This window comes from Nerophis lumbriciformis, linkage group LG27, assembly GCF_033978685.3.
Source record: "Nerophis lumbriciformis linkage group LG27, RoL_Nlum_v2.1, whole genome shotgun sequence".
NCBI classification, from domain to species: domain Eukaryota; kingdom Metazoa; phylum Chordata; class Actinopteri; order Syngnathiformes; family Syngnathidae; genus Nerophis; species Nerophis lumbriciformis.
The window spans coordinates 38948140-38967798 of NC_084574.2; the positions used below are offsets into that span (position 1 = coordinate 38948140).

Consider the following 19659-nt stretch of genomic DNA (forward strand, 5'->3'; position numbering starts at 1 on the left):
AACTAAATACATGTTATCTTGTAATCACATCTAATTAGTTATCATTTCACTTCCTGATTCTGACTTACATGTAACAATAAGTGAATGTAAAAATGTATTTTCAATAGCCAAAGTAGTCAACACTTGATTTATTAAAAGAACATAAAGGTGACTGACTGTCCTTCATCGTGTCGTAGATGGTCTCCAATTCCTAAAGAAGAATTGTTGATGGAGATACTCCAAAAAACACCACATACTACCATGAATTGATTTAAGTGGACCCTGACTTAAACAAGTTGAAAAACTTATTCGGGTGTTACCATTTAGTGGTCAATTGTCCGGAATATGTACTGTACTGTGCAATCTACTAATACAAGTCTCAATCAATCTCTCAAAAGCAAAACATGTTTTTGCTAAAAGTTCCTTTTGGCCCAGCCAACAAATTGACCACAAAAAAGTATTCTGCATGATGACAAAAACATACCGTGAATGTTTTTTTAAGTGATTTTGGAATTAGATTTTTTTTATTTCCATGATATTGAAGTTATGGTAATGACTTTGTCATTAAAAGATTATGGTTAAGTTTGGAGATAAAGAGTAGGTGTAATGGACCGTATACAGAATAAAATATTTACACACTTTACATCAGTGAAGTTCAAAATGCCTTATTCAGTGCCGCCTCGTAGTTATAAAAACGTTTCAAATTGCCCCCTATTCTATTTCCAAGTCTGTTTCGGTACTCACTGTGCCACTTTTGAATTGATTTTACGAAAAAAGGAGGTATTTCCCGTGTTTTTATTAGTTGTTTTGCTACACACTTTTAACACAACACACAGAAGAACACAAATAATGTCATTGTGTTAACAGTGTCGGTCCAAAACTATTTTTCTTCTCTCTTTATCTTATTTACTTATTTACCCAACAGACATCCAGCAGTCCCCTCACATGAAAGAGGAAGAGGAGGATCCACATCCCACCCACATGAAAGAGGAAGAGGAGGATCCACAGCATCCCCACATGAAAGAGGAGGAGGAGGATCCACAGCCCCCCCACATGAAAGAGGAAGAGGAGGATCCGCACATGAAAGAGGAAGAGGAGGGGGAGTGTGTTGTAGGGCAGGAGGAGGATGATGTCAGCAAGTTTCCACCGACTGTTGTCTCTGTGAAGACTGAAGAGCATGAAGACAAAGCACCTGAGTCCTCACAGCTTCATCACAGTCCAAGTAAGCACATATCATTTTATTCTCAGGGCATTCAATCCATCACAACTGGACTGTTCACTTTGTCTTAGAAGACTCATCCAAGTAGGCTTCATCACTTCATGCTCATACACTTCAAGTCTTAAATCTAATCATTGGAATTTAGAGGGGAACTGCACTTTATTGGGAATTTTTCTATCATTCACAATCATTATAAAAGACACGATGGTGGATATATATATATATAAAAAAATCACATTCTAATTAGGACTGGGCGATATGGCCTTTTATTAATATCTCGATATGTTTAGGCCATGTCACGATACACCATGTATATGTGGATATGTTTAGGCCATGTCACGATACACCATATATATGTGGATATGTTTAGGCCATGTCACGATACACCATATATACAAACCCCGTTTCCATATGAGTTGGGAAATTGTGTTAGATTTAAATATAAACGGAATACAATGATTTGCAAATCATTTTCAACCCATATTCAATTGAATGCACTACAAAGACAAGATATTTGATGTTCAAACTCATAAACTTTATTATTTTTTTGCAAATAATAATTTACTTAGAATTTCATGGCTGCAACACATGCCAAAGTAGTTGGGAAAGGGCATGTTCACCACTGTGATACATCACCTTTTCTTTTAACAACACTCAATAAACGATTGGGAACTGAGGAAACTAATTGTTGAAGCTTTGAAAGTGGAATTCTTTCCCATTCTTGTTTTATGTACAGCTTCAGTCGTTCAACAGTCCGGGGTATCCGCTGTCGTATTTTAAGCTTCATAATGCGCCACACATTTTTGATGGGAGACAGGTCTGGACTGCAGGCGGACCAGGAATGTACCCGCACTCTTTTTACGAAGCCACGCTGTTGTATCACGTGCTGAATGTGGCTTGGCATTGTCTTGCTGAAATAAGAAGGGGCGTCCATGAAAAAGACGGCGCTTAGATGGCAGCATATGTTGTTCCAAAACCTGTATGTACCTTTCAGCATTATGGTGCCTTCACAGATGTGTAAGTTACCCATGTCTTGGGCACTAATGCACCCCCATACCATCACAGATGCTGGCTTTTCAACTTTGCATTGATAACAGTCTGGATGGTTCACTTCCCCTTTTGTCCGGATGACACGATGTCGAATAGTTCCAAAAACAATTTGAAATGTGGACTCGTCAGACCACAGAACACTTTTCCACTTTGCATGAGTTCATCTTAGATGATCTCAGGCCCAGAGAAGCCGGCGGCGTTTCTGGATGTTGTTGATAAATGGCTTTCGCTTTGCATAGTAGAGCTTTAACTTGCACTTACAGATGTAGCAGCCAACTGTATTTAGTGACAGTGGTTTTCTGAAGTGTTCCTGAGCCCATGTGGTGATATCCTTTAGAGATTGATGTCGGTTTTTGATACAGATTGAAGGTCACAGTCATTCAATGTTGGTTTCCGGCCATGCCGCTTACGTGGAGTGATTTCTCCAGATTCTCTGAACCTTTTGATGATATTATGGACCGTAGATGTTGAAATCCCTAAATTTCTTGCAATTGCACTTTGAGAAGCTTTGTTCTTAAACTGTTTGACTATTTGCTCACGCATTTGTTGACAAAGTGGTGACCCTCGCCCCATCCTTGTTTGTGAATGACTGAGCATTTTATGGAATCTACTTTCATACCCAATCATGGCACCCACCTGTTCCCAATTAGCCTGTTCATCTGTGGGATGTTCCAAATAAGTGTTTGATGAGCATTCCTCAACTTTATCAGTATTTATTGCCACCTTTCCCAACTTCTTTGTCACGTGTTGCTGGCATCAAAGTTAATGATTATTTTCAAAAAGAAAAATTGTTTATCAGTTTGAACATCAAATATGTTGTCTTTGTAGCATATTCAACTGAATATGGGTTGAAAATGATTTGCAAATCATTGTATTTCGTTTATATTTACATCTAACACAATTTCCCAACTCATATGGAAACAGAGTTTGTACATATGTTGACCAGATGTTGAGATATTTGCTGGGAGTCCATATTGGTTCTCCACCAGCGTCACACTTTTGTTGATAAATAAATCTAATCAGCTATTGAATAGTTTTTCCATGATTTTGGAGAATGGTGGAAGTAATGAAACTGGTGTGTAGTTAGTAAACTGGTGTATGTCTCCATTCTTAGAAATTGATACGACTATATATATATATATATATATATATATAAATGCTGTTAAATGTAGCTTTGATGTGGCAAGCTACTTTTGCAGTGTAGCTTGTAGTGTAGTGTGCTACAATTCTCTGAGGATAGCTTAGCTCCATTTAATTGAGAGTAACTTGTAACTTAGCTTACTACATTGTCCAGGTAGCTTGCCCATCACTGTCTATTTGGCCTAGCTCACATGTCAATAGTTTGAATACTGCAAACTTCAATACAGTAACACCTCATTTGTTCTGCAGACGTCCAGCGGGTGTCAGCGGGGAGTCATGAAGAGGAGTGGCACACCAGTGTGGGACAGAAGGAGCTACAGGCCCCCTCCCACATTAAAGAGGAGCAGCTTCATGATGAAGATGAAGCTCAGTCCTTACAGCTTCATCACAGTCAAAGTGAGGAGAACAGAGGGGCGGAGCTTGTAAGTCAACACATCACAGAAGCTGATGGAGAGCATTGTGAAGATATCAAGTCAGAACCAGACAGCATCTTTGCTCCACTGTCAGACATGGACCACATGATGTCACACTCTTCTGATCACAGTGACCACATCCAAAAACCTTTGGAGAGTAAAAATGACTCTAAAGGTGATACGAGACATCACACTAACAACAAACACTTTGACTGCTCTGAATGTGGGAAATCATTTAGAAAGAAGTGTCATTTTACAGAACACATGAGAATACATACTGGAGAGAAACCTTTTACTTGCTCTGTTTGTAAGAAGAGTTTCTCCAAAAAGCTTAACATGACCACACACATGAGAACACATACTGGAGAGAAACCTTTTACTTGCTCTGTTTGTAAGAAGAGTTTCTCCACAAAGCCACACATGACCACACACATGAGAATACATAGTGGAGAGAAACCTTTTACTTGCTCTGTTTGTAAGAAGAGTTTCTCCAAAAAGCTTCTCATGACCATACACATGAGAACACACACTGGAGAGAAACCTTTTGCTTGCTCAGCTTGTGCTAAAAGATTCAACACAAAGTATGACATTATATTACACATGAGAACACACACTGGAGAGAAACCTTTTACTTGCTCTGTTTGTAAGAAGAGTTTCTCCAGCAAGCAAAGCATGACCAGACACATGAGAACACACACTGGAGAGAAACCTTTTGCTTGCTCAGCTTGTGCTAAAAGATTCAACACAAAGAACCAAAATACATTACACATGAGAACACACACTGGAGAGAAACCTTTTGCTTGCTCAGCTTGTGCTAAAAGATTCAACATTAAGAATGACATGATATTGCACATGAGAACACACACAGGTGAGAAACCTTTTACTTGCTCTGTTTGTAAGAAAAGTTTCTACAGCAAGCACAGCATGACCAGACACATGAGAACACACACTGTAGAGAAACCTTTTGTTTGCTCAGCTTGTGCTAAAAGATTCAACACTAAGAATGACATGATATTACACATGAGAACACACACAGGTGAGAAACCCTTTACTTGCTCTGTTTGTAAGAAGAGTTTCTCCAGAAAGCAAAGCATGACCACACACATGAGAACACACACTGGAGAGAAACCTTTTGCTTGCTCAGCTTGTGCTAAAAGATTCAACACTAAGAAGGAAATGATATTACACATGAGAACACACACAGGTGAGAAACCTTTTACTTGCTCTGTTTGTAAGAAGAGTTTCTCCAGAAAGGAACGCATGACCACACACATGAGAACACACACTGGAGAGAAACTGTTTAGTTGCTCTGTGTGTGATACGATGTTCAGGTTTAAGTATCAGGTGAGTAAACACAAGTGTGTAACAGTCATGGAAGCTGCAGGGATGTAAACACACTTAAACAGTGATTGTGCTAAATGTAGTTTAAAAACACAGCATGTTTAATAAGAATGTATATTTGATGTTGTATGTAGTGCTTCTCATCTTCTAGTCTTATATGTTGTCCTGTACTTATTTTTAAGTTGTGTGCATGTATTGAATATTATATATGTAGCTATTTTTATTTTATTTTTTCTCATTGTTAAAGGGGAACATTGTCACCAGACCTATGTAAGCGTCAATATATACCTTGATGTTGCAGAAAAAAGACCATCTTTTTTTGACCGATTTCCGAACTCTAAATGGGCAAATTAAACGCCTTTCTATTATTCGCTCTCGGAGCGATGACGTCACGTTGTGACGTCACATCGGTAAGCAATCCGCCATTTTCTCAAACACCGAGTCAAATCAGCTCTGTTATTTTCCGTTTTTTCGACTGTTTTCCGTACCTTGGAGACATCATGCCTCGTCGGTGTGTTGTCGGAGGGTGTAACAACACCAACAGGGACGGATTCAAGTTGCACCAGTGGCCCAAAGATGCGAAAGTGCCAAGAAATTGGACGTTTGTTCCGCACACTTTACCCACGAAAGCTATGCTACGACAGAGATGGCAAGAATGTGTGGATATCCTGCGACACTCAAAGCAGATGCATTTCCAACCATAAAGTCAAAGAAATCTGCCGCCAGACCCCCATTGAATCTGCCGGAGTGTGTGAGCAATTCAGGGACAAAGGACCTCGCTAGCACGGCAATCAATGGCGGCAGTTTGTTCCCGCAGACGAGCGAGCTAAACCCCCTGGATGTCTTGGCTCACACCGTCCCTTATGCCACCGAAGATGATCAAGAGAAGAATATCGACCCTAGCTTCCCTGGCCTGCTGACATCAACTCCAAAACTGGACAGATCAGCTTTCAGGAAAAGAGCGCGGATGAGGGTATGTCTACAGAATATATTAATTGATGAAAACTGGGCTGTCTGCACTCTCAAAGTGCATGTTGTTGCCAAATGTATTTCATATGCTGTAAACCTAGTTCATAGTTGTTAGTTTCCTTTAATGCCAAACAAACACATACCAATCGTTGGTTAGAAGGCGATCGCCGAATTCGTCCTCGCTTTCTCCCGTGTCGCTGGCTGTCGTGTCGTTTTCGTCGTTTTCGCTTGCATACGGTTCAAACCGATATGGCTCAATAGCTTCAGTTTCTTCTTCAATTTGGTTTTGGCTACCTGCCTCCACACTACAACCATCCGTTTCAATACATGCGTAATCTGTTGAATCGCTTAAGCCGCTGAAATCCGAGTCTGAATCCGAGCTAATGTCGCTATAGCTTGCTGTTCTTTCCGCCATGTTTGTTTGTGTTGGCATCACTGTGTGACGTCACAGGAAAATGGACGGGTGTATATAACGATGGTTAAAATCAGGCACTTTGAAACTTTGTTTAGGGATATTGCGTGATGTGTAAAATTTTGAAAAAAACTTCGAAAAATAAAATAAGCCACTGGGAACTGATTTTTAATGGTTTTAACCCTTCTGAAATTGTGATAATGTTCCCCTTTAAAGAGAGGACATCTTATTATTTTCATTGTTTTTTTCCCCACACATTTTTCCATTGCATTTTATTGATGTTATTATCCAACTAAAAGTATGAATGAATAAAATGGTTAACAAAAGGTGGACTCTGGTAGATTAGCAGCATTGTTACATCATGGATGTTAACTACTGCAAAACATCAACAAAGAAGAAAAATGCTGAAGTTAGCAACACATCACTGAACTTTAGAGCCATCGTGAGTGGAGTTGCTTGTTTTTATTGCTGCATTTGTACTTATTTCACCTCACATCTTCACTTTTAATCCTAAAGTCTTCTTCACATATATTGTTGTAGGCTTCTAACATTTATGTTTCTGATGTGTGTGTGTAGTCTGTCCAATTGTTCACTTGCACAGATACATCTTCATCATCATTAGTTTATTATTGTTCTTCGGTCAATGGTCATAAAAATAAACAAACAGTTGTACATTCATAGATCGAAAAAGAAAATGTTGCAGAGCGAAAGTGTTTAGGCTGAAGTTGAGCACTTATTTTGCCTAACCCTATAAACAATGTCAAGTACAAGATGAACTTCCGAAAATGATGAAATGTCCTTTGTACAACATATTATAAATACACATTATACACAACATAAACACAGTTCAATGATATACACAGTAATAGGCATGTGAAATATCCTTGTACACCTTTGCACCAATTATATACTATATACAAACACTTCCATTATTATTTATATCTCACACTCAGGCCCGGCCCTAACCAATCTGGCGCCCTAGGCAAGATTTTAGGTGGTGCCCCCCCACATCGGCAGTGAAGTGTATATACTCACAAGAAACCGAATAGCTTTGTCTTTGACCTTTTTTTTACTTAAAGAAAGCAAATAAACAATCAGAATAGTTAACAAGATAAAAAAAAAAAAGAATAAATAAATGAATACAAAAAATAAATAAATGAAATACAATATTTTTACATACCGTATTTTCCGCACCATAAGGCGCCCTGGGTTATAAGCCGCGCCTTCAATGAACGGCATATTTCAAAACTTTGTCCACCTATAAGCCGCCCCGTGTTATAAGCCGCATCTAACTGCGCTAAAGGGAATGTCAAAAAAACAGTCAGATAGGTCAGTCAAACTTTAATAATATATTAAAAACCAGCGTTCTAACAACTCTGTTCACTCCCAAAATGTACGGTAATGTGCAAATGTGCAATCAATAAGCATCAATAACTTAATGTTGCTCGAACGTTAATGTCACAACACACAAAATAAACATAACGCTCACTTTCTGAAGTTATTCTTCATTCATAAATCCCTCGAATTCTTCTCCTTCGGTGTCCGAATTAAAAAGTTGGGCGAATACGGGATCCAAAATGGCCGGCTCCGTCTCGTCGCAGTTCTGTGAATCCTGCCTTCCGGAAAGCTCGGACCACAGTTGTGACCGAAATATCCGCCCAGGCATTTACGATCCACTGGCAGATGTTGGCGTATGTCGTCCGGCGCTGTCTCCCTGTCTTAGTGAAGGTGTGTTCGCCTTCGGTCATCCATTGTTCCCACGCCGTTCGCAGTCGTGCTTTAAATGCCCTGTTGACACCAATATCGAGCGGTTGGAGTTCTTTGGTAAAATATTGCCTTAAGTTTAAATTCTGCATTATACGCGTGTCGCTTAGTAGGAGCCATTTTGTGGTCTTTACAGATGTAAACACACAAATGAAATGAAACGCAATATCCAGGGGCTTCTTCTTCTATGGGGGCGGGTGGTTGCTTACAGTAGAAGAAGAAGCGCTTCCTCTTCTATGGGGGCGGGTGCTTACCTTGGCGGTTGCTTACCATAGAAGAAGAAGCGCTTCCTCTTCTACGGGGAAAAAAGATGGCGGCTGTTTACCGTAGTTGCGAGACCGAAACTTTATGAAAATAAATATTTATATTAATCCATATATAAGGCGCACCGGGTTATAAGCCGCACTGTCAGCTTTTGTGAAAATTTGTGGTTTTCAGGTGCGGCTTATAGTGCGGAAAATACGGTACATAAACACAAAATAAAATGTGTCAACAAGTTGCATAAAATAAATTAAAAATACAATATAAACAAGGCACTGCACAAAACAAGATATCAAACCAGTATGACTTTAACAACTATATTACAAAAAAAGGGGATCCTACGGAGTTCTCTATTTGTGCTTTTTAATAGAGATTTTCAGAGCAACCCACATGTTGGGGTAAATTTCTGCCAGCTTCTTCTCATGCAGGAAGGTCAAGAGTTCCATGTTTGTCATGTTCTTTGATGGCAATGGTGGGAAATTCTGCATTTCCATTGCAAGTTCTGTGCCATTAATGTCTAGCTGGCTGTCATGGGTCAGAGTAGTACTCAGGGCTGTAGCAGCTCTACTTTTTGTAAGTTGTGGAAATTGAGGAGTACTCCAAACTTGTCATTCACCTCTCCAAGGCTCTGAAATCTCTCATCAAGTGAAGAGATGGCTGTATCCACTATTGCATAAAAAAATGTGGTTTCCATTTTTTTAAGTGCATCTTGTATGGGCTCATCTGGAGACTCATAACCGAAGTGCATTTTGGTGGTTCTCAATCGCTTTTGTTTGAGTTCAGCCTCCACATTCATTTCTTCACACATCTCCTTTGTCGTTGTCTGTGCATCAGAAAATCCAGTGTTTCTGTAGCTGGTGAGGGAATCTTTGGTTTTCTTCAGCAAGTCGACAGCCCCATCGAGCTGCATGGAGGGCGACTGCATGAGTTTACTCACATACTGGATCTTGCTGAGAATGTCATACCAGATGGCTGTACAAATGCAAAAACGATAGGATCCAATCTCCTCAGCCAAAGACTGGGCTTCAACTCTCACCACAGGGTCTGTAGTCCCTCACCTCCAGAAGAGCCTCTCTGACTTGCCGAGCCTGATATCTGACTGCCTCAATGCTTTTTATCCTGCTTTCCCATCTGGTCTCAGCCCTATGATTTCAAAGTGGTTTTAACATGTTTCAGGAGGACACCCCACCTATGGGTGGAGGCTGAGAAGAGCTTGAATAACTTTGCTAAATGCCCAAAGTAGCCAAGGGCATCTGGTGAGCTTTTTGCAGCATCAGCTACTACCAGATTTAAAGTGTGGGCACCACATGGGACAAAAAAAGCTCTTGAGTTTAGCTGAAGCAACCTTGCATGAACACCTTTATTTTTTCCCTTCATGTTGGCCCCATTGTCATAAGACTGTCCTCTGCAGTCTTCAAAAGGAATGTTCAGCTCCTCTAACCGTTTTAGGATGAGAGTTGACAAATGATCTCCTGTTGATTCCTCTGCAACAAGAAAGCCCAGGAAATGCTCTTTAACTTGTGGTATGTCTTCTTGTGACACTATCCTGACTATGACAGAGAGCTGTTCCTTATGACTCAGATCAGGTGTGCAATCTAAAATGATGGAGAAATACTTTGATGTTTTGATCTCTTCCACAATGCATTTTATTATTCTTGAACTGATGGAGTCAATCAGTTCATTTTGGATTGTTTTTCCCAGATAATGTATGTGACTGCCAGCTCCACTTTCTACTCTACTGACATGCTGCTTCATCACTGGATCAAATTTGGCCATAAGCTCCACTTCTTTCAGAAAATTGCCAGTCTGGTTTATTTAAAGTGTCTGTGGACCCCCTGAAAGCCATGGAGCTCAGCTCAGGACTGAATTATTGCCACCAAACGATGTAGAACTTCACGCCACCTTTTTCTCTCAGCCTCAGCAAGTGCCATCTCGTGTTTATCTATTGTGAGTCCTTTCGCAAAACGGACCTCCAAGACCTTCCATGTTGCCATGTGAGCATTATGCTCCTGGCTATCCTCATGGACCTTGAGCAAGTGGCTTGCATTTTTCCAGTCCTCCAGACCTTCCCTACTCAGTTTGTAATCTCTCTTGGAAAACATTTTGCAGCAGAAGCAGTGCAAGCTATCCTCTTTTTTTCGAGTACATAAGCCAGGTTCTTCTCACCTTTTCCCCATTGATTAAGAGTCTGTTAAAATAATCATGCTGACACCTTCGTCCGTCTTTCTGTTTCGGGAATGTGAAGTCACTATCAATTACAAATGGACCTCTGTGAACTAACTCTGTTCGTACCTTTTCAGTTAAAGCAGAAGGCCAGTCAGCAGGGTCTATTGGTGCAACAGGAGGACCGCTTGATGCTGCTGCATCACTGCTGGGTTGTGCTGCTGAGGTAGCGGCAACAGGAAGACCGCTTGATGCTGCTGCAAAACTGATGGGTTGTGCTGCTGAGGTAGAGGCAACAGGAAGACCGCTTGACGCTGCTGCATCACTGCTGGGTTGTGCTGCTGATGCTGCATCACTGGTGGGTTGTGCTGCTGAAGTGGAGGCAGCAGCTGTAGATGTGGTAGATGGCTCAGGGGTGGGATTTAGAAACGTCAACAGTGCATCTGTAGAGAGGGGTATGTGACACCATTGAGTATTACAGTCTAATAATAAAAACATATGATTCCAGGAATGAATAGCAGAATGCAAAGTAACAGTATAATATATTATTTGAGAATGTTATGTTATGATTACCCCCCCTCCCCCCCCGAGACATGCCAGCCGGACCCCTGACAACTTCAGCGAACCAATCCATCCCCACCTCCCCCCCAACTCCAATGACTACCTCCCCCCACTTAACACCTCACCCTCAGTTTGATGAACCCCCCCTCCCCTAATCACCTGAGACCCCCTCAGCGTGTCTGTCTGCAGAACAGGTGAATGCACAGCTAAATAAGTTACACACAGGCAAGGCCGCAGGTCCTGATGGTGTGAGCCCCAGGGTGCTCAAAGCCTGCGCCTTAAACTGTGTGGTGTTCTCCAGCACAACTTCAACATGAGCCATAGGCTGCAGAAAGTCCCCACACAGTGGAAAACCTCATGTGTGTTCCCCATCCCCAAGTGCACGCAACCCAGTACGTTGAAGGACTACAGGCCAGTGGCTCTAACCTCCCATATCATGAAGACCATGGAGAGGTTGGTCCTGGAACAACTCCGCCCTACAGTCAAGCCCCACCTGGACCCACTCCAATTCGCCTACCAGCCCCGACTGGGAGTGAAGGACGCAGTCATCTACCTGCTGAACCGAGCCCACAATCACCTAGACAAGCCTGCGAGCAGTGTGAGGGTCATGTTTTTTGACTTCTCCAGTGCTTTCTATACCATACGGCCTGGGCTACTGGGTGTGAAGTTGGAGACGATGCAGGTGGAGGCCCCCTTGGTGTCCTGGGTTGTTGATTACCTGACTGACAGACCACAGTACGTGCGACTGCAGGACTGTGTGTCTGACAGGCTGGTCAGCAACACCGGGGCCCCGCAGGGCACAGTCCTCTCCCCCTTCCTCTTCACCATCTACACCACCGATTTCCACTATCACTCAGAGTCCTGCCACCTTTAGAAGTTTTCTGATGACTCTGCGATAGTGGGGTGTATTGAGGATGGTGATGATGAGGAATACAGGGCACTGGTGGAGGACTTTGTCACATGGTGTGGAAAGAACCACCTCCAGCTCAATGTGACAAAGACCAAGGAGCTGGTTGTGGACCTGGGAAGGAGGAGGAGTACCTGTTTCCATCAGGGGGGGTCGATGTGGACATGGTTGAGGATTATAAATACCTCGGTGTACACATGGACAACAAGCTGAATGGGTCAAAACACGCTGAGACACTCTACAAGAAGGGACAGAGCCACCTCTACTTCCTCAGGAGGCTAGGATCCTTCAACGTCTGTACAAAGATGTTGAAGATGTTCTAAGAGTCGGTGGTGGCAGGCGCTTTCTTGTACACCGTGGCCTGCTGGGGCAGCGGGATGAGAGCGAGGGACGCAAACAGACTGGACAAGTTGGTAGAGAAGGCCAGTAACATGGTGGGAGTGGAGCTAGACTCTCTGGTGGTGGTGTCAGAAAGGAGAAGTCTAGCAAAACTCCTAGACATTATGGACAACACCTCCCACCCACTACACTTGGACCTTGCAGAGAGAATGAGCACGTTCAGTGGAAGGCTCAGACTCCCAAAATGCAACACGGAACAACACAGGAGGTCCTTCATACCGACTTTTGTTTATAATGACACTCAGTAAACGTTTGGGAACTAAGCAGACACATTTTTTAAGCTTCTCAGGTGGAATTCTTTCCCATTCTTGCTTGATGTACAGCTTAAGTTGTTCAACAGTGCGAGGGTCTCTGTTGTGCTATTTTAGGCTTCATAATGTGCCACACATTTTCAATGGGAGACAGGTCTGGACTACAGGCAGGCCAGTCTAGTACCCACACTCTTTTACTATGAAGCCACGTTGATGTAACACGTGGCTGGCATTGTCTTACTGAAATAAGCAGGGGCGTCCATGGTAACGTTGCTTGGATGGCAACATATGTTGCTCCAAAACCTGTATGTACCTTTCAGCATAAATGGCGCCTTCACAGATGTGTAAGTTACCCATGTCTTGGGCACTAATACACCCCCGTACCATCACAGATGCTGGCTTTTCAACTTTGCGCCTATACCAATCCGGATGGTTCTGTTCCTCTTTGGTCCGGAGGACACGACGTCCACAGTTTCCAAAAACAATTTGAAATGTGGACTCGTCAGACCACAGAACACTTTTCCACTTTGTATCAGTCCATCTTAGATGAGCTCAGGCCCAGCGAAGCCGACGGCGTTTCTGGGTGTTGTTGATAAACGGTTTTCGCCTTGCATAGGAGAGTTTTAACTTGCACTTACAGATGTAGCGACCAACTGTAGTTACTGACAGTGGGTTTCTGAAGTGTTCCTGAGCCCATGTGGTGATATCCTTTACACACTGATGTCGCTTGTTGATGCAGTACAGCCTGTGGGATCGAAGGTCACGGACTTAGCTGCTTACGTGCAGTGATTTCTCCAGATTCTCTGAAACCTTTGATGATATTACGGACTGTAGATGGTGAAATCCCTAAATTCCTTGCAATAGCTGGTTGAGAAAAGTTTTTCTTAAACTGTTCAACAATTTGCTCACACATTTGTTGACAAAGTGGTGACCCTCGCCCCATCCTTGTTTGTGAATGACTGAGCATTTCATGGAATCTACTTTTATACCCAATCATGGCACCCACCTGTTCCCAATTAGCCTGCACACCTGTGGGATGTTCCAAATAAGTCTTTGATGAGCATTCCTCAACTTTATCAGTATTTATTGCCACCTTTCCCAACTTCTTTGTCAAGTGTTGCTGGCAACAAATTCTAAAGTTAATGATTATTTGCAAAAAAACCAAACTTTTATGAGTTTGAACATCAAATATGTTGTCTTTGTAGCATATTCAACTGAATATGGGTTGAAAAAGATTTGCAAATCATTGTATTCTGTTTATATTTACATCTAACACAATTTCCCAACTCATATGGAAACGGTGTTTGTATATACATATAAATAAAATAAATACTTGAATTTCAGTGTTCATTTATTTACACATATACACACATAACATTCCTCTCTACTCATTGTTGTATTTGAAAGTGCAATGCTTTGCAGCCAGTAGCACAGCCTTTGAAGGAGCATAGGTATGGGTAGTGTAATATTCTGGGTTGGAGTCAATAAGCAGGCGAGGTGACAAAGTTACGTCTCTTTACGTCATAATTCAGAACTGACTCCCACACTTGCACTAAAGATATGCTATTTGAATTTATACTGTATGAAAAAAAAATTCAAAAGGAATTTTACCTTTGCAACCTCATTATACTATTGGCTAAGTTTTATATTCATAAATGTAAGTTTCTCAATACCCGACCAGTTTTTTGTGCCTTTAAAAAATATTTAGAACTCTGCATTAAAACACTTTCTACCTCTAACAACCAAAAAGCTGTGAAAACGATGATGCTGTGTTCCAAATTTAAGTTATTTACTGAAATTGAGAGAGCCTATGGCTTTGCACTTTGTTTATTATACATACAGGTAAAAGCCAGCAAATTAGAATATTTTGAAAAACTTGATTTATTTCAGTAATTGCATTCAAAAGGTGTAACTTGTACATTATATTTATTCATTGCACACAGACTGATGCATTCAAATGTTTATTTCATTTAATTTTGATGATTTGAAGTGGCAACAAATGAAAATCCAAAATTCCGTGTGTCACAAAATTAGAATATTACTTAAGGCTAATACAAAAAAGGGATTTTTAGAAATGTTGGCCAACTGAAAAGTATGAAAATGAAAAATATGAGCATGTACAATACTCAATACTTGGTTGGAGCTCCTTTTGCCTCAATTACTGCGTTAATGCGGCGTGGCATGGAGTCCATGAGTTTCTGGCACTGCTCAGGTGTTATGAGAGCCCAGGTTGCTCTGATAGTGGCCTTCAACTCTTCTGCGTTTTTGGGTCTGGCATTCTGCATCTTCCTTTTCACAATACCCCACAGATTTTCTATGGGGCTAAGGTCAGGGGAGTTGGCGGGCCAATTTAGAACAGAAATACCATGGTCCGTAAACTAGGCACGGGTAGATTTTGCGCTGTGTGCAGGCGCCAAGTCCTGTTGGAACTTGAAATCTCCATCTCCATAGAGCAGGTCAGCAGCAGGAAGCATGAAGTGCTCTAAAACTTGCTGGTAGACGGCTGCGTTGACCCTGGATCTCAGGAAACAGAGTGGACCGACACCAGCAGATGACATGGCACCCCAAACCATCACCCAACCATGCAAATTTTGCATTTCCTTTGGAAATCGAGGTCCCAGAGTCTGGAGGAAGACAGGAGAGGCACAGGATCCACGTTGCCTGAAGTCTAGTGTAAAGTTTCCACCATCAGTGATGGGTTTAATAAAAAAGTATCAACGTGGATTTGGCAAAGCAAGAAACACAAACGACCCAGCAGTGCAGCTGGAAGAGGAAATTAGAAAAGGACAAATAAATAAAGAAAGTATAATTGCAGTATTTTTTGACATAGAGAAAGCTTATGATATGTTGTGGAAATGTAGTGAGTCTTAGTCTGCGTTGTGTACTTTAAAAAAAATAAAAGACACTTCACCATGCCGTCCTTTCTTTCACCATTTATTGATGGCCTGTGTTGGACACACACACACACACACACACACACACACACACACACACACACACACACACACACACACGGTGTAAATAGCATGCGTAAATGCGAGCAGTCAAACAATTCACACAGTCGACGCTCTACTTCTTAATGAACAGAATTGTGCAGAGAAATAACTTCAAACAACACATCAATTGTACCCACAACATTATTGTGTTAACTTTGCAAGTATTTAAGAAGGTTTAGGAAGAATATTTACAAGAGAAAGTGCAGAAACACGGAGCAGTGAAGAACTATTAGTAATAGTTCTTGGAAGGTAATAGTATTACCTTCCATCTCAAAAATCCAAGCAAGAGGAAGTAAAGAAACGAAAAAACAGCAAAGACACTTCCCGCACCGGACATCCGGTTCTTCAAAAATAAAAGCGATACTTCAAAATAAAATATAACACCCTGTTTAGTTCATAATATAGCGCAACAACATCACACTATTACAGAAACAGGAGTTGCTGATAAAATTGGGATTAGAGGGAAAATGTATAGACTTCTTAACAAGTAGAACAATATTAGTAAAAATAGAGAATGAATATAGTAGAGAATATGAAATGTAAAATGGGAGTATAATATGTTCACTACTATTTTCAATAATGATAAATGAAGTGATTAGTGAAGTGGAAGGGTTAGTGGAGGTGGCACTGTTTGTGATGTGGAAGAGAGCTAGAAATAGAGAAAAGAAGATTCAAAAAGTGGTAAATAAAGTTGAAGAATGGGCTTTAACATTCTCTGTTGGAAAGACTAAAGTCATGAATTGGACAAATTAAACTGTATGGAGAAAATATAGAAGAGGTACAAGTATTTCTATAGAAGAATATAGAGTAGGGTTCCATCTCGGTCCACACTCCATATCAGAAGGTGGCGCTATTAAAGCAGAAAAGAAGAAGAAGAAGAGCAGTCCTGCCTTGTAACGTCAAGTGTGCTAACTGTCGTGAAAGCACATCGACGGAGAAAGACGCGAGCTGGACGCTAATAAGTCAGTCGTATTATTTCTTCTCCAGTTTGAAATATTTACGCCCTATAAAATACATCTTTGATTCTTTATTCAAGGATAAAATGGTCTGGATGCGCTAGAAGCACTTTGCTGCTTCTCCTGCTATCTTTGCTTGTTAGTTAGCTTAGCTCGCTAGTTAGCTTAGCTCGTTAGCTGCTAACAGAAGTTATCAACACATCGCTAAGTAGAGATCAAGTGTGAGAGTAAAGTGTTGTGATTGTGTGAAAATGTCTACATTACACATGTTGAGAGCGTTGGTGGATCAGCGACTAACTGCTGCCGTTGAAGAAATATTTGTAGTGTTAGAAAGAACGATAGCAGAATACGAGGCGGAACTTTCTAGAATAAAAGAGGAGAACTATCAACTACTGGACGCTGTTTTCAAGAAACATCAAGTTGTGTTACACAGAACAGGTTTGTTGACTTCTTACTCTCACATGTTTACTAACTTTATATTTGACTAATAACAAGAAAAAGACATTTGTAATATATCAGATAATCACAATGACCAGTGGTGGAACAAGTCAGAGCTGGGCCGGGGGCGGGTCCCATGACGGGGCCCCCTAAACCCAAATAATAAAGCTAATTCTAACATCATTTGACAACATACACATGCCTCTCTGGGTTTACTACCAACAATCTTTAACCAGGTTTTAAAACGTTTGCCAGCCATTTTTGATGAAATTTGCATTTTCATGACATGTATTTATTTTCTCACTTTCACCACAGCATCACACGTTCACAGGATGTAGAAAAATTATCAAAGGGGATCAGATTTTTTTATTTTGCCTATCATTCACAATCCTTATGTAAGACAATAATATGTTTTTATTTTTTAGGCATTCTAAGTCGTAAACAAACGTTAGCAAAATCTTAACTATCCTAATTCTAACAATGGAGTCAATGGGAGCGCCTCTATTCTGCTCACTAAGCCCCCTAAATAAGAATTAGTTGATCAATGTATTATACCCAGAATGCTATCTCTTTAAAACATGCTGTAAAAATGCATATCCTCTGGAAATATGCCTTATAATAGCCACAAACTGGAGGATACATTTTTAATTAGGATAACATTTGAAAAATAGTTTAAAGTTTTTACATTTTCCAGGGTCTACCTCACCTTCCGCCCCCCTGTGGCCCCAAAAGGGACAAGAGGTAGAAAATGGATGGATGGATGGAAAAAGACACATCATAGAAAGATGCATGAAAGATGAAGTTGAGTTAATGAAACATGTAGAATAGATTGTGTTCTACACCCTCTGTTGTTTAAAACGGGTACAGTTAGGGTTGGACCATTATAGTAAAAATAATAATCACCATTATTGTGATTGATATTGTAATCACCATTAATTACAAGATTATTTTCATATGAAAACACCAGTATTTATTTTACTACCAAAACTCAACTTTAAATATATCTTTAGAAAAATGTCTAAATATGTGTATACATTTTAAAATACTTGTAATGATTTAAGCATGTATTTTATTATTATTATTATCATTAGCTTTCATGGCTGAAAAGACACAAGTGACAACAGCAACAACAAGCTCCTACTGGATATTAGTTAGTAACAAATAAAAAAACAATATCATTAAGTTTTTTGTTTTAATTGTTTTAAGTTAAATTTTTTACCTTATACACATATTTTACTACCATTTAAGTGTGTGCTTTTTTGTCAATTAAAAATGTATAAAATGTTTAGTTAAGTGCAGAATCGCTCACATTTCCATCCATCCATCCATTTTCTACCGCTTATTCCCTTTGGGGTCGCGGGGGGCGCTGGAGCCTATCTCAGCTACAATCGGGCGAAAGGCGGGGTACACCCTGGACAAATCGCCACCTCATCGCAGGGCCAACACAGATAGACAGACAACATTCACACTCACATCCACACACTAGGGCCAATTTAGTGTTGCCAATCAACTTATCCCACATTTATTGGTGCAATTTATATTTGGACCATTTTTAACCAGAACTTTGTATCAAAGCATAATAATTGTGTAAATGCATTAATAAGTTCATTATGTTTGTGTGAGGTGCTTTTTTGAAAGCTTTATTTTGTCAGCGCAGGCAGGCCTATTATTGTGAAGGGGGAATTGTGTTGCTGTTCTCAGCTTGATGTGTGGAGGCGACTTGAGGGTGTTTAAAAAAGGAGAGAGAGAGAGAGAGAGAGAGAGAGAGAGAGAGAAAGAGAGAGAGAGAGAGAGAGAGAGAGAGAGAGATTCTGAAGTTGCGACTGCTGTCCTGTTTGTACATTAATCCTACATGGATGATGTCGTTCACAACAACACAATCAGATGAGATGTGTTGTGGGTGTATAGATTTTTGAGCCTGCAAAAGACCTGCACATACATGTAACAATCATGTTCAATCAACAACACAGTTTGCTGTAAACCTAAAAAAAACAATACAACCATAAAGGATAAAGGTTGGTGTTTTAGCTTAATGCTAACATACAATGGACGACCACATTGACAAAAATTAGCACTGCAATCGTTTTAAACCTCTACAAAGGTTTAACAAATAGGAGTTTAGTTGAACAAAACTGACATAAAACAACAGATGCATTTTTACTTACATACATATATTCACTAAACTGTGGAGAAACTAAACTTTGTACCACTCGGCCATCATGTTCATCAAACCTTAAAGAGGAACATGATCACCAGACCTATGTAAGCGTCAATATATACCTTCATGTTGCAGAAAAAAGACCATGTATTTTTTTAACCGATTTCCGAACTCTAAATGGGTGAATTTTGGCGAATTAAACGCCTTTCTATTATTCGCTCTCGGAGCGATGACGTCACACAGCAATCCGCCATTTTCTCAAACACCGAGTCAAATCAGCTC

General features: G+C 40.6%; 1 protein-coding gene across 1 annotated transcript in view; it reads left to right on the top strand.

Annotated features, from left to right (window-relative positions):
- LOC133624395 (uncharacterized) overlaps window positions 1-19659 on the top strand; it is a 111245-nt gene that overhangs the window by 10037 nt on the left and 81549 nt on the right. The window contains exons 2-6 of the mRNA XM_061987886.2: window positions 905-1201; window positions 3638-5181; window positions 9432-9590; window positions 10849-10923; window positions 17003-17219. Coding sequence (XP_061843870.2) covers window positions 925-1201; window positions 3638-5181; window positions 9432-9590; window positions 10849-10923; window positions 17003-17219 — 2272 coding nt within the window. The 5' untranslated portion in view covers window positions 905-924. The remainder of the gene's footprint in view (window positions 1-904; window positions 1202-3637; window positions 5182-9431; window positions 9591-10848; window positions 10924-17002; window positions 17220-19659) is intronic.